Source organism: Pongo abelii, chromosome 1 (assembly GCF_028885655.2).
Source record: "Pongo abelii isolate AG06213 chromosome 1, NHGRI_mPonAbe1-v2.0_pri, whole genome shotgun sequence".
NCBI lineage: Eukaryota > Metazoa > Chordata > Mammalia > Primates > Hominidae > Pongo > Pongo abelii.
The window spans coordinates 52532697-52554294 of NC_071985.2; the positions used below are offsets into that span (position 1 = coordinate 52532697).

Here is a 21598-nt window from a genome sequence, read left to right on the forward strand (position 1 = left end):
GGTAGCTTAGAAACATTGAAATAAGGGGACCATATAAGGCCCAGAAATAAACTCATAGGAAATTACTTAGAATCAATAGATAGCAAAGAATATTACTATGGTTTTATTTTGACTCTTTTGCTTGTAATATAACATAAACTTGCTTATGTTTCTTATGATTCTGGCATACAAATGCAGTATATAAATATAATGAAGATTTGGATGGATTTCTGAATTGGCTACAGCTATATCAATGTAAAACCTAAACTAAAAACAAAAGAGACAAATATCTCACAAAAATAATTAGTTTTCTAATTCAATGTGTTTATTTTTAAGCACAATGTTAGAAAAATTAGTATTTTGAAAAGTGTTAAATATAGAAAGCTATGCCTATTTTACTTTGTGTCCTTTCTTACCTTTTCCAGGGATATTGGAGACGATATTCCACTAGAAGAAGATTTCTGAAATTGAAATATTATTCAATTATCCTGCAATCTAGGATAAGAATGATAATTGCTGTTACATCTTATAAACGATATCTTTGGGCTACAGTTACAATTCAGAGGCATTGGCGTGCTTATTTAAGAAGAAAACAAGATCAACAAAGATATGAAATGCTAAAATCATCAACTCTTATAATCCAATCTATGTTCAGAAAATGGAAGCGACGTAAAATGCAATCACAAGTAAAAGCTACAGTAATATTGCAAAGAGCTTTTAGAGAATGGCATTTAAGAAAACAAGCTAAAGAAGAAAATTCTGCTATTGTCATACAATCATGGTATAGAATGCATAAAGAATTACGGAAATATATTTATATTAGATCTTGTGTTGTTATCATTCAGAAAAGATTTCGGTGCTTTCAAGCCCAAAAGTTATATAAAAGAAAAAAAGAGTCCATACTAACTATCCAGAAGTACTACAAAGCATATCTGAAAGGAAAGATTGAGCGCACCAACTATTTGCAGAAACGAGCTGCAGCCATTCAATTACAAGCTGCTTTTAGGAGACTGAAAGCTCATAATTTATGTAGACAAATTAGAGCTGCTGGTGTTATTCAGTCATACTGGAGAATGAGACAAGACAGAGTTCGATTTTTAAACCTTAAGAAGACTATTATCAAATTGCAGGCACATGTAAGAAAACATCAACAACTACAGAAATATAAGAAGATGAAGAAAGCAGCTGTTATAATTCAGACTCATTTCCGAGCTTATATTTTTGCCAGGAAAGTTCTAGCATCTTACCAGAAAACACGTTCCGCTGTCATTGTGCTACAGTCTGCGTATAGAGGGATGCAAGCCAGGAAAATGTATATTCACATCCTCACATCTGTTATAAAGATTCAATCATATTATCGTGCTTATGTTTCTAAAAAGGAATTTTTGAGCCTAAAAAATGCTACAATAAAATTGCAGTCAATTGTTAAGGTGAAACAAACACGTAAACAATATTTGCATTTAAGAGCAGCTGCACTATTTATCCAGCAATGTTACCGTTCCAAAAAAATAGCTGCACAAAAGAGAGAAGAGTATATGCAGATGCGGGAATCTTGTATCAAACTGCAAGCATTTGTTAGAGGATACCGTGTCCGAAAGCAGATGAGGTTACAAAGAAAAGCTGTTATTTCACTACAGTCGTACTTCAGAATGAGAAAGGCTCGGCAGTATTATCTGAAAATGTATAAAGCAATTATTGTCATTCAGAATTACTATCATGCATACAAAGCACAGGTCAATCAGAGGAAGAACTTCTTGCAAGTCAAAAAAGCAGCTACTTGCTTGCAAGCAGCTTACAGAGGTTATAAAGTACGCCAGCTAATCAAACAACAATCTATAGCTGCTCTTAAAATTCAGTCTGCTTTTAGAGGCTATAATAAAAGGATAAAATATCAATCTGTGCTTCAATCTATTATAAAGATTCAGAGATGGTACAGGGCGTACAAGACTCTTCATGATACAAGAACACATTTTTTGAAGACAAAGGCAGCTGTGATTTCCCTCCAGTCTACTTATCGTGGCTGGAAGGTTCGGAAACAGATTAGAAGGGAACATCAAGCTGCCTTGAAGATTCAGTCTGCTTTTAGAATGGCCAAGGCCCGGAAACAGTTTAGATTGTTTAAAACAGCAGCATTAGTCATCCAGCAAAATTTCAGAGCATGGACTGCAGGAAGAAAGCAACGTATGGAGTACATTGAACTCCGTCATGCGGTACTGATGCTTCAATCTATGTGGAAGGGAAAAACACTGAGAAGACAGCTTCAAAGACAACATAAATGTGCTGTCATCATTCAGTCATACTATAGAATGCATGTGCAACAAAAGAAGTGGAAAATCATGAAAAAAGCTGCTCTTCTGATTCAAAAGTATTATAGGGCTTACAGTATTGGAAGAGAACAGAATCACTTATATTTGAAAACAAAAGCAGCTGTAGTAACTTTACAGTCAGCTTATCGTGGTATGAAAGTGAGAAAAAGAATAAAAGATTGCAACAAAGCAGCAGTCACTATACAATCTAAATACAGAGCTTACAAAACCAAAAAGAAATATGCAACCTATAGAGCTTCAGCTATTATAATTCAGAGATGGTATCGAGGTATTAAAATTACAAACCATCAGCATAAGGAGTATCTTAATTTGAAGAAGACAGCAATTAAAATCCAATCTGTTTATAGAGGTATTAGAGTTAGAAGACATATTCAACACATGCACAGGGCAGCCACTTTTATTAAAGCCATGTTTAAAATGCATCAGTCAAGAATAAGTTACCATACAATGAGAAAAGCAGCTATTGTTATTCAAGTAAGATTTAGAGCATATTATCAAGGTAAAATGCAGCATGAAAAGTACCTGACAATTTTGAAAGCTGTTAAAATCCTTCAGGCAAGTTTTAGAGGAGTAAGAGTTAGACGGACTCTTAGAAAGATGCAGATTGCAGCAACACTCATTCAGTCAAACTACAGAAGATACAGACAGCAAACATATTTTAATAAGTTAAAGAAAATAACAAAAACAGTACAGCAAAGATACCGGGCAATGAAAGAAAGAAACATACAATTTCAAAGGTATAACAAACTGAGGCATTCTGTAATATACATTCAGGCTATTTTTAGGGGAAAGAAAGCTAGAAGACATTTAAAAATGATGCATATAGCTGCAACTCTCATTCAGAGGAGATTTAGAACTCTAATGATGAGAAGAAGATTCCTGTCTCTCAAGAAAACTGCCATTTGGATTCAGAGAAAATATCGGGCACATCTTTATACAAAGCATCACTTACAGTTCCTTCGGGTACAAAATGCAGTTATTAAAATCCAGTCATCATACAGAAGATGGATGATAAGGAAAAGGATGCGAGAGATGCACAGGGCTGCTACTTTCATCCAGGCTATTTTCAGAATGCGCAGATTACATATGAGATATCAGGCTTTGAAACAGGCCTCCGTTGTGATCCAACAGCAATACCAAGCAAATAGAGCTGCAAAACTGCAGAGGCAGCATTATCTCAGACAAAGACACTCTGCTGTGATCCTTCAGGCTGCATTCAGGGGTATGAAAACTAGAAGACATTTGAAGAGTATGCATTCCTCTGCAACCCTTATTCAGAGTAGGTTTAGATCATTACTGGTGAGGAGAAGATTCATTTCCCTCAAAAAAGCTACTATTTTTGTTCAGAGGAAATATCGAGCCACCATTTGTGCCAAACATAAATTGCACCAATTCTTGCACTTACGAAAGTCAGCTATTACAATACAGTCATCTTACAGAAGACTGATGGTAAAGAAGAAGTTACAAGAAATGCAAAGGGCTGCAGTTCTCATTCAGGCTACTTTCAGGATGCACAGAACATATATTACATTTCAGACTTGGAAACATGCCTCAATTCTAATTCAGCAACATTATCGAACATATAGAGCTGCAAAATTGCAAAGAGAAAATTATATCAGACAATGGCATTCTGCTGTGGTTATTCAGGCTGCATATAAAGGAATGAAAGCAAGACAACTTTTAAGGGAAAAACACAAAGCTGCTATCATAATACAAAGCACCTACAGAATGTATAGGCAGTATTGTTTCTACCAAAAGCTTCAGTGGGCTACAAAAATCATACAAGAAAAATATAGAGCAAATAAAAAGAAACAGAAAGCATTTCAACACAATGAACTTAAGAAAGAGACTTGTGTTCAGGCAGGTTTTCAGGACATGAACATAAAAAAACAGATTCAGGATCAGCACCAGGCTGCCATTATTATTCAGAAGAATTGTAAAGCCTTTAAAATAAGGAAGCATTATCTCCACCTTAGAGCAACAGTAGTTTCTATTCAAAGAAGATACAGAAAACTAACTGCAGTGCGTACCCAAGCAGTTATTTGTATACAGTCTTATTACCGAGGCTTTAAAGTACGAAAGGATATTCAAAATATGCACCGGGCTGCCACACTAATTCAGTCATTCTATCGAATGCACAGGGCCAAAGTTGATTATCAAACAAAGAAAACTGCAATTGTGGTTATACAGAATTATTATAGGTTGTATGTTAGAGTAAAAACAGAAAGAAAAAGCTTTTTAGCAGTTCAGAAATCTGTACGAACTATTCAGCCTGCTTTTAGAGGCATGAAAGTTAGACAAAAATTGAAAAACCTATCAGAGGAAAAGATGGCAGCCATTGTTAACCAATCTGCACTCTGCTGTTACAGAAGTAAAACTCAGTATGAAGCTGTTCAAAGTGAAGGTGTTATGATTCAAGAGTGGTATAAAGCTTCTGGCCTTGCTTGTTCACAGGAAGCAGAGTATCATTCTCAAAGTAGGGCTGCAGTAACAATTCAAAAAGCTTTTTGTAGAATGGCCACAAGAAAACTGGAAACACAGAAATGTGCTGCCCTACGGATTCAGTTCTTCCTTCAGATGGCTGTGTATCGGAGAAGATTTGTTCAGCAGAAAAGAGCTGCTATCACTTTACAGCATTATTTTAGGACATGGCAAACCAGAAAACAGTTTTTACTATATAGAAAAGCAGCAGTGGTTTTACAAAATCACTACAGAGCATTTCTGTCTGCAAAACATCAAAGACAAGTTTATTTACAGATCAGAAGCAGTGTTATCATTATTCAAGCTAGAAGTAAAGGATTTATACAGAAACGGAAGTTTCAGGAAATTAAAAATAGCACCATAAAAATTCAGGTATTTCTATATTTAATTTAAATATAAAACTGTGAGTCTTTGTTTTGACCAATATTTGTTAGAATGTATAAAATGAGCTTAAGCAGGTCATAAAGAATAGTACTTAGTTGAGGTGACCATTCATCTTCCAAAGTGGAACATTTTTGAAAGAGGGAAAGGGCACTAGTAAGTCAGCCAAGACAGCACAGAACGAGGATTGTTCTGGCCATGGTCACCCTGTGTGTGGTGCATTTCAGTATGGGTTAATTGTAGCACTCTTAGAAGAATTTTGAGAAAATAGGAGCCCTGTATTTGGCAAAGTTATTTCTTTAAGTGGAAAATATAAGCTAAGATAAAGTATTATTTGGCATAATATAGGCAAAATAGAGTAACTTTGTTCCTCTAATAATCTATTAACCAGAGCTGTTTGCTGCTTAGCCTAGTAGACATACTTTATTCTGAGTGTTTAGTACTTTGGCTTCCAAATCACTTTTGTATTATTTTGTTTTGTCTATTTGCCAAATGTGTGAGGAATGTACAGTATTATCTCTTTTAAAATATGAAGGAAGTAATAAAGTTTAAGTAATTTGGCCAGTGTTGCATAGAGAGAGGCAGATCCGGGAACTGAATCTAAGTACTTCAGCTATTTCTTTTTACCTGCAATAACCCAGATGTGATATGTTCATATCTTGCTGGATTACTGTTAAATTTAGAAATAATGTTTTAATTCAAGAAATGTCAAGTGCTAGAAATGTGCCAAATGCTGTAGTGGGTGTTATAAATAGACAATGAGTAAGATATACTTAGTTGCTGTCCTCAAGGAACTTAATTGAACAAGGAAGTATAATTATAATACAACATGAGAAGTGTATGTTTCAGGAAACACAGAATGGGAAATCAAGCTAGTCTCCATGGTCAGAGACTTCCCAGAGTGAGTAACATTTAAGTTGAAATGTTACACTGAAGTATGAATTAGAAATAGCCCAGTAAAAGGTATAGAAGAATATTCCAATTGCAAGAGATAATGTGGAAAAATAAAAAAACTAGAAAAAAAGTGATATGGGACCAGGTTGGCAATAGAGGGAGTAAGATTGTGGATAGATTTTTAAGACAGAAAAAATTTAGTCTTTATGCTCCAGACAAAACAAATTCTAGAGGAGCTTAAGCAGGAGAAGACCACAGTCATTTTTATTTAAAAAAAAAAAAATTACTCTGGCAGGAATGTGGAAGATGGACTGGAAAAGGAGCAAGACTAGAAGCAGGTAGACCAAATGAAAATAGGCAGTAAGCCAGGTGAGAAAGAGTTATAGTTCAGTGTAGGTTTGTGACAATGGGATTGTAAGTTGGCATTATATACAGCATGAACAAGGAGACAAGCCATGTTGATGGCTTAAGTAACTCGGCAGAGTTATTCCCTCACACCCTGACATAGGGAATAAAGAGGGAAGAGCAGGTTTTGAGATTGATGATGAATTCAGTTTGGAGTATATAAGGTCTGAAGTACCTAGCAGGTAACCCCCTTGAAATATCTAGTAAGGCAGTTGACTATGTTTGTCGAGTTCAGGAGAGTAGTGTGAGTATTAGAATTTGATTTGTACATTATGGGCATATGCTGATAATTAAAGTTCTGGGAATAATGAGATCACCAAGGAACAATACATAAAATGAGTGAACAAAGAGGGTCTGGGACTTGAGCCCTGAAGAACATCAAAATTCACAGACATTGACAAGAGAAGCCAACAAGGTGTTAAAAGAGAAAGAAGAAAGGTAAGAGATTATGGTATCAAGAAACCAAGGTTTGAAAGAGGAAAGAAGGAGCGCTCAAATTCCAAACACTACTGAGAAGTTCACAACTGAAAGGTGTTCATTGGATGTATTAGTTATGGTTTTATTCACTTGAAATGATTAAATAGCCAAAATAACAATCTTATAAAAATTTCTTTTTTCTCTTACATAATTACATAATAAAATTGTATTTTACACATGTAATTTTTAGCATATGCCAGTGGTCTAAAACTTTACTACACATTGGAATCACCTGGAATTTTAAAAAATACTCCTACCTTTAGATATTCTAATTGGTATGGGAAGCAACACAAGCATGGGATTTGTTTCAAAGCTCCCAGGTGACTCTAATGAGCCGCGAAGTTTGGGAGCCACTGGGATATAGTATACATTACTAAATGCTTACATATATATGTAAATATGTATGATATATATATATATATGTATATATGAACTTCTCTGTAGCATTTGGAATTTAAGCACACTTTGTTTGTTCTCTCCACCCTTGGTTTCTTGATACCATAATCTCTTAGCTGTCTTCTTTCCCTCTTAATGCCATGTTGGCTTCTCTTGTCAATGTCTGTAAATTTTGATGTTCTTCAGGTGTGATGTGTGTGTGTAAATATATATATACACATATATCTATACATATGTATAATTTTCTCATTAAAAATTTGTTTTAATGGGTCTCAAAATTCTGTGACAGATTTTTGGTCAATTTGTTTTCATTAAAAAGTACTGATTTTTTAAAACTAGTAACTTAAAACTGCCACAAGCAAAACAAAAAAACACCAAAGTGGTCCACAAAACATTCTCCTTTCCTCCTGAAGGTTTTATGATGCAGTGTTATCATTAACCAGTCTTTTACTGTTACAGTTAAATGGCCAGTTGAAACAAACAGTTCTGAGACCATTCTTCTACCACTGATTAAGACTGAGGTGGCAGGTATTGGGGATATACATAAACAATGTATGCAGGTTTACATAAAAACCATATACAATATAGTCTGAATGAGTTAAGGTCATCTCAGAGTAATTTTGGCCATATATAATTATTGCATTATCAGCTGAATTTAGAACCTAATCTAAATATACATTGTGCCTATAGTATTTGTTGTGCTGTGGGATAATTAAGGAATCAGAGAGACCGAGGGATTTGAGGAGGAATTATTTAATTAAGTGCACCGACACAGTTGGATTAACATCCAAAGGACTGAGCCCTGAACAAAGAGTCAAGCTACCTTTTAAGCATTTCGTGGGGCATGGGGAGATCTGTGCAGGGGGAAGCATATTACAGAAGAGAGAAACAAAGACAGTTATTCAAGTAAGAGATGCATTACATTATTTCTTACTTTTTAAGGAACAACATGTTTTACGACTTGAGATTATCTGTCTAGTATCCTTGCAGCTGCACAGCTAGAGAAACAGTCTTCACAATGCCTGGGAAAGGGAGAGATAAGGCTCACTAGCCACAGAGAGAAAAACACAGTTAATTTTAAAGGACTCCAGCCCTTTCTCTTCCCAAGGGGAATTGGGTTTTCTTACATACAACTGAGTTTTTGCTTACACAGTCTTTAATTTCTTTTAATTCCTCTTCCAGTAGGGATGTTGGAGTCAAATAGACTTGGGTTCAAATCTTGACTCTGTCACTTAACAGCTATGTGCTAACAAGTCCTTCTTAATTTCAATTTTGGATTTTTTTCCTTTTTTATAAAATAGAGATCTTAACCATTTTATAAGATATTTATAAATATTAAGTAAGACAACTCTGCCACTTATTAACCTGTGTGACATCAACAAGTTACTCAATTTCTCTAGGCCTTGATTTCCTCATCTCTAAATTAGAGATAATAGTATTATCTACCCATGTGATTATTAAGGACTAATCTTCTTAGTGCTTAGTTCAATAAGTTGTAGCTGTTATGTAAACCTTTAGTCTTCCAGAAGGTTGTCAAAATCAGAAAGTCTGACAGTCCTATCACAGGAGCTCTCAGGATTCTCCTGCAGGCTGAACACAGAACCCAAAGTAAATATGGATTGGGAAGAATTCCTCTTTCTCCCCAGAACCTACAGTAGGTCAATGTGTTCATTTTCTTTTCTTCCAAATGGATTGAGGTGATGAGGATAATTTACATAATCTGGGGCTTTTCAGACATGTGTGTCTTACAATTTATAAATACTGGTTAGGGTTTTGTTAGGCTGGGCTGGCAGCCAGCCATAAGGTATGTGTGATAAAGCACATAATAGGTGTTCACTATAGTAAGCACCACTGTTCTCAGAAGACTCACTACATGTCAGAGTCTAATAGAGTCATGATATGACTATGCAATTTATTTTTGTCTGCAGTAACCTTATTTTAACTGTCTTATACTGATTTGTCTTATTTACAAAAAAAAAGACAACTGATTGCATACTTATTTTATTTATGTATTTAATAGGCTATATGGAGGAGATATAGAGCCAAGAAATATTTATGTAAAGTGAAAGCTGCCTGCAAGATTCAAGCCTGGTATAGATGTTGGAGAGCACACAAAGAATATCTAGCTATATTAAAAGCTGTTAAAATTATTCAAGGTTGCTTCTATACCAAACTAGAGAGAACACGGTAATGTATCATAGTTCTGTGGAGAGTGTAAAAGTATTTGTGTGTGGTAGCTAAGTCCGTACATAAAATAACACTGCTTATTGATTTTTATTTTAAATATTTGTTATGCTTAATTTATATGGTTGGTTTTGTTGATATTTTCTTTATTAAGGAAACAAAATATATCTCTTGTACTGTCTTGCTTTTTTGAGATACAGCATAGCCTTTAATTAATATAATCTAAAAATATTTACATATACTTGATAAATTCAGGTTCATAAGTATTAGAGTAAGGGCAGAAATGTAGCAAGTGAATAAAATCATTTAGTTAAGACTCGATTTTCTTATTAGTGCTTTGGTCCATTTTGCTGGGTGACTTAACTACTGGCAAAATTTGTTTTCTTACTCATTGTTTTTTTCTTTGAACTTTGTATTATTCCTCATACTCTTTGTCATTAATGATGAAGACCCTAATTACCAACCTGTCTATGCTAATTGTATTTCACTATTCCTAGCTTATTTCTCAGACACACATTTTCAGAAGCTGTTACCAGATCATCTTTTTTTAAGTTCATAGTATAAGAATTTTTCTTCAGCTCCCAGAGTTGACGAATTATTGAATCAATGCTGGTTTTAAAGATGGTTTAGGAAAGCACACTAGTGTGAGAGGAATTTTTGGGTGAAGCCCATGGGTAGAAGCAGGGCTTAACATATACAATTGATGGCATGAAGATAGAAGTAGAATGCTGGTTACCAGAGGCTAGGGTAGGGAGAGGGGAGGGGTGGATAAAGACAGGCTGGTTAATGGGTACAAAAATACAGTGAGAAGGAATAAGATTTACTGTTTAGTAGCACAATAGGGCAACTATAGTTAACAATAATTTATTGTATATTTCAAAATAACTAGAGGAATAGAATTAGAAGTTTCCTAATAGAAGGAAATGATAAATGTTCGAGGTGATGGATATCCCATTTACCCTGATTTGATCATTACTCATTGTGTGCTTGAATCAAAGTATCACATGTACTCCGTAAATATTTACAACTATTATATATCCATAAAAATAAAAATTAAAAAGCATATAAAGATACAATTGCTACTATCAGCTATTAAGGACCAGTATCTAATTTTCCTGTAACAGATGCTGAATTTTTCTCAATGGTGTTTGGTCCTATTTTCTAAGAAACATGGCAACAAAACAAGCTACTCATTGTACTTTTTCCACATTATCAATAACAGTAGAAAACCTGTCCATTCTCACATTTTATCTCTTAGTATTATGTTGATCCCTAAAATTTAATCTCTAGCACTCAGATTTTTTAAAATTTTTCTCCAGTTCTGTTTACGAAATATCTCTACTTAGATATTTTGATGATATCTATTTTTCCTTTCAAATGAAAGGAAGTACCTGATGCTGCTTGTAATCACATTCTCTTCTTAACCACCTCCTGTCTGCTCAAAGACTCACTTGCCATGCAGACTCAAATCTTATATTTTACCATTATTTCTACCGTTCCCCCTTTATCTAGTTTTTGTCTAGATCTGGGTAACCATACTTTCTTTTGATCCTGTTCAAAATTCTGTGCCATATTAGAATCATAGAACTTCATATTTCTTACCCACTGGAATATTGCCAATTGTAAAACTTCTTTTGTGTGTGTGTGTAAATTCAGATTGTTAGAACTTAACTATGAATTATACTTGCCCACTTTTTAAAATTCTGTCATTGCCTTTCTTATATTTTATTCTCTTCTAATATTTTAAAGGGGGGAGGCAATAAATACTCATTGAATAAGTTAAAGTAATTTGACATTGCTTTCCAATAACTACTTTTTAGGTTTTTGAATGTGAGAGCATCAGCAATTATCATTCAGAGAAAATGGAGAGCTATACTTTCTGCAAAAATAGCTCATGAACACTTCTTAATGATAAAAGTAGGTATTAAAAATTAATTCACTTGCAAATAACTACTTTAGAAAATAGAAAACATAAAGAATGTTTTGTATTTTTTAATTTTTAAAAATAAATCCTTCGCTGGAAAGAAAAGTGTTTTTAAGGCCTAAGTATGCATTTCACACACCTCTATTTCAGTCAATTAAAAATTATATTCTCCCATAAAAATACTATTTGCTAGTTTTTAAAAATATATAACTGTACAGGCATACCTTGTTTTATTGTACTTCGCTTTATGGTACTTTGCAGATATTGCGTTTTTTATAAATTGAAGGTTTCTGTCAACCCTGTGTTGAGCAAGTCTGTTGGTGCCATATTTCCAGCATCGTGTGCTCACTTTGTGGCTCTGTCTCATTTTGGTAATTCTCACAGGATGTTATGTAATTGAGGAATCTAAGGTGTGCTAGTGGTATGCTGTGTTTTTTCAAGCTACAGACAGCTTCTGTCATAGCTATTTATGATCACTGTGCTCTTTCTATTGTAGCTAGTATTTTTATTAAATGTATTTGTCCTGTAATGTTAGTCCTTTTCCCTCTCACAATGAAAAGTATCAAGAGGATGAGAGGGAAAGAGCACCAGGTATCTATTGACCCTTGACCCTTGGCTTACACCTTTATCTTGGCTATAGACCTATGTGAGTTTAGAAATAATGCTTCATCATCATTTCTTATCTATGAAACATGACATTCTTAGACTATAAATCATAATTACGCCATCTCATTGAGAAATTCAAGAACTTCTAGTGGGTTGGAAATCTTTTTATTTCTACCCATTAATGTTACTTGTAAATTTTTCCTTGTAGAGACATCGAGCTACTTGTTTGATCCAAGCACATTACAGAGGATATAAAGGAAGGCAGGTCTTTCTTCGGCAGAAATCTGCTGCTTTGGTCATACAAAAATATATACGAGCCAGGGAGGCTGGAAAGCGTGAAAGGATAAAATATATTGAATTTAAAAAATCTACAGTTATCCTACAAGCACTGGTGCGTGGTTGGCTAGTACGAAAAAGAGTAAGTATTTTCAAGTAGCATATCTCATTCTTATAAAATGAAAGCACTTGATGTTAAATAGTGTTAAGAAACTTTGGATTTTAGAGAATAATTTCAGAACTAATATGACCATTAACTTGAATTAATTCAAAAATCTGACTGTCAGATTTTTTTTCTCTGATCCTAGTCCCACTATTTCTCACAGGGGTTCACCACCAAAGACGCAAAATAAAATTTCTCTTTTGTAATGAATCTTAACAAAGGAACTGAAAATATGAGAGAGAGGCTCCATATGTGAAAGAGGTTAAATGTTATTCTAGTAGCTTTTTGCCACCACCAAGCAACTTTTGAGATGTTGCAACCAGCATTACTGTGACAGCTTCCACATCTTCAGCAAGAGAGAATTATTTTTAGGGAGGTCATGATATTTAAGCTTACAATATGTGAAGTACTGGCATAGACAAAATAATTTGATTTGAAGTTAAATAGGAGGAATGTTTGTATTTTGTTCATTAAACATCAAGTGAAAGTCTGAAGCCCAACAGCAACTGTAGAAAGCTCCTTCTGCAGAGTCTTATGCTGGAGTTGCACTGTACTATTTAATAGTAGAGAAATTAATTCACATAATTTTTCTGATTTAATATCACCATTTCCAAGAGTTCTGCTTAGAATTCTGTAACATTTGTTGAGTTTAATATTTATACCCTTCTCTAAAAGGGCAGTCTAGTTGAATTAGAAGCTATGGTTATTTAGTAAAGTACCCAAAATATAATTTTGCTTTCTACACTCTGAGTTATGAGTTATACTACTGGAAATATTGTATAGTACAATATTGTAATTACTTTGAATTACAATATAAGTAATTGTAATGATTAAAAATTAGTTATTCTTGCTAGTTTATATAATTTGATGTTGAGGTTATACAAAAAAAAAACACATTGATTAACTTAGGAGGCAGATACTTGAATATGCTTTGTTTTTTCACCTTTAGATTTTAGAACAGAGAGCCAAAATTCGACTTCTTCACTTCACTGCAGCTGCATATTATCACCTGAATGCTCTTAGAATTCAAAGAGCCTATAAACTTTACCTGGCTGTGAAGAATGCTAACAAGCAGGTTAATTCAGTCATCTGTATTCAGGTTTGCTTCTTCTTTGCGGTAAAACTATATGATATAATTTTTCTGTTAGAAATTTTTGATATGTAATAAACAATTTCCAAATGCTTTATGCTAAGGTTGTACAACATTTAGCCTTTCACCGTATAGCTGTTAGAATGATTTGAGGGTTAGAAATAGATTGATGTTTTATGGCACAGTAATTAAGTTGTAAATTATTGTCTGATGTAATTGTACTCATTCACATTCCTGCCAGCAAAGTCTTGAGGGTACCTTGTTTCTCTACATGCTTGCCAGCATAAAGTATCAGAAGACTTTCTGATTTTTGCCATTCTAATGCATGGGAAATAGCATCTCATTTTTGTTTGGGATTTACTTGATGGCTAATGATTCTAAAATTATATTCTATATGTTGGTTATTCAAGTTCTTATCTATGTACTTTTTTTTAACATCTTTTTCTCATACACTTTGCCCATTTTTCCATTGGCTGTTCTTTTTTATTATGATTTATAGGAGTTCTTTATATATTTTGAAGAAGAATTCTATTTGTTTATATATATTAACATACATTTACATATAAAATATTTAGTAAAAAAAATGCAGAATGATACATGCAGTTTGGTGGAATTGTAAAATGAAGACGTTGTTGTCCAGGATTAAATATACTCCTGTGCATGTGTGTGCACACACACACACACACACACACAAGCACCCAACATGGACTGGAAAGGTTTTTGCACCAAGTGGAGTGGGGAAGTAATGCCTCTGCGGAAAGCTGAAAGATTTCTTGATATACTGTTCTATTTCTTTCATTTATGTATAAATGTATATTTGTATATTTTTTTTAAAAAAACCTGAAGTAGAAATGAAAAACAAAATTCTATGTTTTAAACAGAGATGGTTTCGAGCAAGATTACAACGAAAGAGATTTATTCAGAAATATCATAGCATCAAAAAGATTGAGCATGAAGGTCAAGAATGTCTGAGCCAGCAAAATAGGGCTGCATCAGTAATACAGAAAGCAGTGCGCCATTTTCTCCTCCGTAAAAAGCAGGAAAAATTCACTAGTGGAATCATTAAAATTCAGGTAATTGAAACTTGTATAGTTTTAGTTCAAAACTTTGGTTTGCAATTCATCTACACGACATCTAACACTATAAAAACATAGTTACCATTTTAAAAAGCTAACACATTAGCCAGTAGAATAACTGATAAGCACTACACTACCATAATTTCATTGCTAAGCTCTTTATTTTCAGATGCTCTAGAGGAGGTTTATAATCAAGAAGTAAAAATATTTTAACATTTTGAATAAATTTAGACATCTTCGGTTGATAAATGCTGTCCAGTTTACATACAGGAATATTATCTGTATTTCTTTTTTTGAAAATTGATTTTGCTATTTATTTGAACTTGAGATTTTAATTGAAATGTATGTGATCATGTCAAATTTACTGAAAATGTTTACATTGTGAAAACAGATGTAGATATAAATAGAAAACATTGGCTATAATCTCAAAATTACTGTGTTTTATCTCTTTAAGGCATTATGGAGAGGCTATTCTTGGAGGAAGAAAAATGATTGTACAAAAATTAAAGCTATACGACTAAGTCTTCAAGTTGTTAATAGGGAGATTCGAGAAGAAAACAAACTCTACAAAAGAACTGCACTTGCACTTCATTACCTTTTGACATATAAGCACCTTTCTGCCATTCTTGAGGCCTTAAAACACCTAGGTTAGTTTGTGTTAACATGTTTAAAGAATGATGTAATACTACATTATTAGCTAAAACTTCATTTTGTTGCTGTAAATTTACCTGTGTGTGTGTGTTTTTTTTTCTTTCAGAGGTAGTTACTAGATTGTCTCCACTTTGTTGTGAGAACATGGCCCAGAGTGGAGCAATTTCTAAAATATTTGTTTTGATCCGAAGTTGCAATCGCAGTGTTCCTTGTATGGAAGTCATCAGATATGCTGTGCAAGTCTTGCTTAATGTATCTAAGGTAGTTTTTCATTTTATTAATGAGATATTCACTGGTCAACAAATATGCCACTGCAAATTAAGTTTGTGTTTACTCATCACTAGGGCTTAAATCTCTAAGTTAAAATTCATTTATGTGCAAGAGTCTTAGGGTGAAAAAATGTTTATTAACATAAATGTAGATTTAAATACCAATTTTTGTATTATTTTATTTCCTCAGTCTTTATAATATTAAAAACTGATGATTAATAATATTTAAAACAATGATGATTAAAAGTTATTAAGTACTTACTACATGCTAGTATTTTTCATGCATTGTTTAATCCTCATAATAATCCTTTAAAGTAGTTCATATTATTATTCCCATTTTATAGAGAAAAAATAATACTAATTATAGAAATTAGGTTCCTCCCGTAAGAACCTGAGTGTGATAAGTGGTAGAGTTGAATTTGGATTCATTTCTGTCTGCCTTTAGAGGTGGTGATGTTATCTACTGCATTATATCAAAATAGTATTACCACATTATAATTATGTCTAGCAAAGCATGTGAAAGAAAAATATTGCTATAACTTAGTTACTCTGTAACTGTTAATCTGTGTATCAGAATTTGTCTTTTGGCTTTGGACTATTCCAAACTATATTCTCTGCAACCAAAGGTTGAAAGATTTCTCTTTCCTACTCAACTTTACAGTGACAACTTAAAGCACTTTACCCAATATTTTTATTTTGAGAGGTAGTGGTTAAGAACACAGATCTGAAGCCAAACTGCTTGAGTTTGAATCCCAGCTCAGTAGCTTATTATAGGTTACTCAGCTTCTCTGTACTTTACTTTCTGCAACTATAAAATGAGTATAGTAACAGTACTCAAAACGTTATTGTGAGGATTGAGTTAATACACATTAATACATAAACATGCCATACAAAGTGTCAGCTATGTTGTTTTGTTATTTTTATCTTAGTATCATTATTTGTTACCATGCAAATTTCACTATGAATCTAATAATACAATTAGAAAAATGAGGCATGGAAAATATATCTTAGACTTATTAGTATCAAATGTATTTTGTTTTATTTTCGAGCAAGCTCTTCTTCCTCTCCAGGAGCATGTAATAGAGTAACTAATTAGATCCTGCCTTTATCATTATCTTACCTATGATTAATAATAACACAGATAAGTTATCTTTTTCCTTAGAGATTCTTACTAAAGTGGTCTTATCTTTAAAAGTTTGCTTTTATTGACTTCAAGATGTTTGTTTTCAGAGGTTTTAAATTTGATTTATTTTACATGAAACTTTAGAATTAGGGGGAAAAGATTAAGATTAAAATGTGAATACACATATATGATAGATCCGTAAATGATGATAATATCAAAGCTATTTCACAAAGTCCTTTGCACTTGCTGCAGGTGGTCCAAAAATTTGGCTATAGTAAGTATGGACTTTTGTATTTTGTTTTTTTGGTTGGGTTGTTTGTAAATGTATGTGTTTATTACAACTTTTAATTTCATTCTGTTCTCTTCAAGTATGAGAAAACTACTTCAGCAGTTTATGATGTAGAAAATTGTATAGATATACTATTGGAGCTTTTGCAGATATACCGAGAAAAGCCTGGTAATAAAGTTGCAGACAAAGGCGGAAGCATTTTTACAAAAACTTGTTGTTTGTTGGCTATTTTACTGAAGACAACAAATAGAGCCTCTGTAAGTATTAGTCAGTTGCCTTTCTTTAAGATTATTTTTCTGTGGTCTTAAGTCTATGACTTTTATAGTTTTCCTTTAGTAATTATCACTCTAAAATAGGATTTTATGTGTGTTCAAACCTGCTTTTTGCACTGATAAAATGAGTTCAGGATGTATCTATGAGTTGTTTCTTTCTGATATACTAAAGAAACTGAATTCTGAAAATAAATTTATTACAGCTATGTAAGTAACCATTTCCCATTTACTAGAGAGAAAAGTATCCTAGCAAGACAGAAAACCAGACAGATATAACTTCTCATCTTCCTGTTGTAACCATAATTGTATTTCAAGCTTTTCTACGATGAGACCTCTGAGTCATTCTTTTTAAGTGTCACAGTTAACATGGGGAAACCATAGGCCATAATTGGACTGTGGCCTTTATCCTGATAAGTGGGAACCACTGCAGGGTAAAGCAAGGGAATTATATTTTCCAATTTAAATTTTAACAACATTCTGGCTTCTGATTGAAGAATGAATTTGGGAGAGCATGTGTGGATATAGGGAGACCATCAAAGAAGGTGGCAAGTGTTGATATGTAGTGATCTAGGCAAGAGATTGTGCTTGTCTTAGGATTGTGTCACTGAGAGGTAAGTAGAAGACTTTGGAAACTGCAGAGGTAAACTTTTCAAGACTTGGTAACTGGATATGATAGGTATGTTGACTATAATTCTTATGTTGACTATAATAATTCCTTCTTGTATTCAATGTGGAGTTAAGTATGCAACTTTTGAATATTTATCTTCTTTATAATTGCCTTGCAAATTAGCTCGTAATTTAAATCAATCTACCTGCCAAACTTGGTGAGGTTTCTTTGATTATTCAAAGCTTAAAAGTTTACTGCAGGCTGGGCACGGTGGCTCACACCTGTAATCCCAGCACTTTGGGAGGCCGAGGCAGGCAGATCACGAGGTCAGGAGATTGAGACCATCCTGGCTCACACAGTGAAACTCCATCTCTACTAAAAATACAAAAAAAAAAAATTAGCTGGGTGTGGTGGCGGGTGCCTGTAATCCCAGCTACTCGGGAGGCTGAGGCAGGAGAATGGCATGAACCCGGGAGGTGGAGGTTGCAGTGAGCTAAGATCGCACCACTGCACTTCAGCCTGGGCGACAGAGCAAGAGAGACCATCTCAAAAAAGAAAAAAAAAAGGTTTACTGTATAGTTTTTATTTATTATGTTTGATTTTGCTAGTCTAAAAGAGATAAAATTTTAGTTCTTATTACTTTTTAGTAACTGTGCATTTTATTTTGTAGGATGTACGAAGTAGGTCCAAAGTTGTTGACCGTATTTACAGTCTCTACAAACTTACAGCTCATAAACATAAAATGAATACTGAAAGAATACTTTACAAGCAAAAGAAGAATTCTTCTATAAGCATTCCTTTTATCCCAGAAACACCTGTAAGGACCAGAATAGTTTCAAGGTAAGCAGTTAAATATAGTCCATAAATTTGTGTCAGTGTTCATTCATTCATTTAACAAATATTTATTGAGCACTTACCATAAACAAGATGTGCTTTTCAGTGGAGAAACAACATATGAATAAGAATGGAATGTTTGGTAAATTTAAAAGAGGCAATCTTGGTAAATAATGAAATAACATTATACTGTAGCTTTGGACATTTAGTAGTTATTCAACAAACTTCTTGTATTAAATAGTTAAGAGCTAAGGCTAAGAAGCTTGTTATAAGTTTTGTTATTTTATTTTATTTATTTTATTTTGCATGAAAGACAAACTACACTGTTTAAGAAGTGCCAAAAGTCCTTCTTAGCCAAAATATCAACCTCCAGTCCTCCCATAATCACCCTGATTCTTGAAATTTCTCGTTCTGGAAATTTAGATTGACATTTTCTGATTTTATTGGCAAAAAGATTTAATTTATTTTGGTGAACTGTCATGGCATTTAATTAGTGTTTTTCCTCCCTTCCTTCTTTCTCCCTCCTCCTTTTTTTCTTCCCCCTTCTCCCTCTCTCCCTTCCTTCCTTCTTTCCTTCTTGAGACTTAGCAATTCTCTATACTAGGTACAAATCCTACATTATTGACAACACACTATTTCTTGACCTGAGTGGTTACACAGCCATTAGCTTTATAATTATACTCATAATTATAAATTGTATAATGTAGTTATAAATTGGTTTTATGCATGCATATTTCACAGCATAATGTAAAGTTCATTTGCTTGAACTATATTAATGGGACCATTTCTACATGTTTTTTAGGGACTTGGTAGAATTTAATATTCATTATGTTTTAAAAGCTCATACTAACATGAATAGATTCTCTTAAAATTTTGATGTAGGTCAGGCTTTTGAGGTAAAATTTACTGACAGTATAAATGCATCCTTTAAATGTATGCAATTCAATTCGTTTTGACAAATGTATACAGTTAGGAAACTACCACCACTGAGATACAAAATATTTCTATAACACAAAGTTTCCTTATGCCCATTTGTTGTCAGTTCTCTTTCTTTATTCCCTGGATTTTGGGAACTACTGATCTGGTTTTTGTACCTTTAGTTTTGCCATTTTTATACTGTCACATATATGGAATCATATAGTAGATAGCTTTTTGTGACTGGATTCTTTTCCTTAGCATAATGCTTTTGAAATTCGTCCATGTTTATGCATGGATTTGAATTTCATTCCTTTCTATCACTTAGTACTATTCCATTGTATGGTCGTACCACACTTTGTTCGCTCACCAATTGATATATCTTTGGATTTTTAACAGGACAAAATAAGATGATGGAAATGCATATAGTAGGGAATTATGTGAGAAGATGCATGAACTCCCTCGGTTTGATACTATTTTCTCAATAAGTTTGAGAGTATAAACTCAACAACTCAGAAGCAGCTCAGAGGGTATGGAGGGGAAGTTTGAAAAGAGGAAAGGATCAAGATAGTCATCTTGGAGAGAAAGGGAGTGTGCTGGCAATTTCAAATGCTCATTTTAGATTTGCAATTATTGGCAAAAAATAAAGTCAGCTTGGTTGTGTAAACATTTTTAGTAATATGCAGCTGTATAGGAATGGAGAAGGCAGATATTTTGACTCAATTTGAAATCCAAGTAGAATTCTTCAGACTAGTTTGGTAGGAGAGAGAGACAACAGTTAATGGCATTTGCAAAGGTTTTGATAATACTGATGCTCCTGAGCTAGATACACAGGAAAAGTAAGGACAGCATTCTGGTGGATGTTGGGTATGTGTTGAGGCCAAATGAAATGGAGATCTCAGTGGGGTAGAAGAACTGGTTCAGTGACTGTGCTGGAGCATATGACATGGATGAATCAGAAATGGTGGATGGAGAACGGAAGTCTCAAATTAAGATTTCAGTGGTCACACACTTTCTGATGATGACAAAGTCTAGTATGTGATCATATTAAAAAGGATTGGTTAAGGTAGAATTGAAGGAAAGCGGGGTAAAAACAGACTAGGTTGTTGGCCTTTTGTCCACATAGATGTTGCTGTTGCTGAGAACGGTGACAGTGGGTAAGAGGAAACCAAGAACCAGGTTTACAAGGAATAAGACACTGAGAGTTTGGCTGATGACCAAAAGGCAGTGGTCAAGCTAAATAGCATAAGCTTCAAAGAAGCCAGCATTATTTTTTAGAAAGGATGGAGAGAAATAGTCTGGAACTAGTGATGGGCAATAATATGAAGTTCTCCCACCTCTTTGAGCAGTTTGTAAGGGAAATGATGTGTTCAGGAGTAGCTACAATTTAGTTAAGACAAAAAAGGTGAAGGTAACTCTTAAGAGAAGAACTTTATTAACGCTAGCTTTTTTTTTTTTTTTTTTTTTTTTTTTAAACAGACTTAAGCCAAATTGGGTTTTGAGAAGAGATAACATGGAAGAAATCACAAATCCCCTGCAAGCTATTCAAATGGTGATGGATACGCTTGGCATTCCTTATTAGTAAATGTAAACATTTTCAGTATGTATAGTGTAAAGAAATATTAAAGTCAATCATGAGTATGTAAAGTGATTTTTGCTCTCTGTGTACAACTTTTAAAATCTGACTTTGTTTTAAAAAACCAAACTGTTCATTACATTCTTCATTTTTTATTATTTATAGTTTTATGCATGTAATAAACTAATATGTCATAAGATGATTATATTATTCCTGTCTATTATCTTAAAGTATTATAGTAGTTCCAATGTAATCTTATTACTAAAAGGAAATAATAGCTGATTACACCTTTTTTGTAGGTAAGTTGAATTTTCATAAAACAAATGTTAGAAATTGAAGATCTGTCTACTCACTAAGAAGTGAGACTAGGATAAAACAATCTCACAAATTCATATCAATGGCA

At 33.6% G+C, this 21598-nt stretch overlaps 1 protein-coding gene across 5 annotated transcripts in view; it reads left to right on the forward strand.

Moving 5' to 3' along the window:
• The window catches only part of ASPM (assembly factor for spindle microtubules), a 61728-nt gene extending 40331 nt beyond the window's left edge, over positions 1-21397 (forward strand). For 2 of the 5 annotated variants that reach the window (XM_024254121.3, XM_063726069.1), the window contains 11 exons: positions 405-5159; positions 9361-9527; positions 11345-11441; positions 12263-12472; positions 13443-13592; positions 14465-14656; positions 15114-15306; positions 15417-15571; positions 17072-17248; positions 18541-18710; positions 21099-21397. In XM_024254121.3, the coding sequence (XP_024109889.2) occupies positions 405-5159; positions 9361-9527; positions 11345-11441; positions 12263-12472; positions 13443-13592; positions 14465-14656; positions 15114-15306; positions 15417-15571; positions 17072-17248; positions 18541-18710; positions 21099-21201 (6369 nt within the window). In that variant the 3' untranslated portion in view covers positions 21202-21397. The remainder of the gene's footprint in view (positions 1-404; positions 5160-9360; positions 9528-11344; positions 11442-12262; positions 12473-13442; positions 13593-14464; positions 14657-15113; positions 15307-15416; positions 15572-17071; positions 17249-18540; positions 18711-21098) is intronic. The other 3 variants (XM_024254125.3, XM_024254136.3, XM_063726072.1) reach the window with 3 other exon arrangements.
• Positions 21398-21598: the final 201 nt, after the last annotated feature.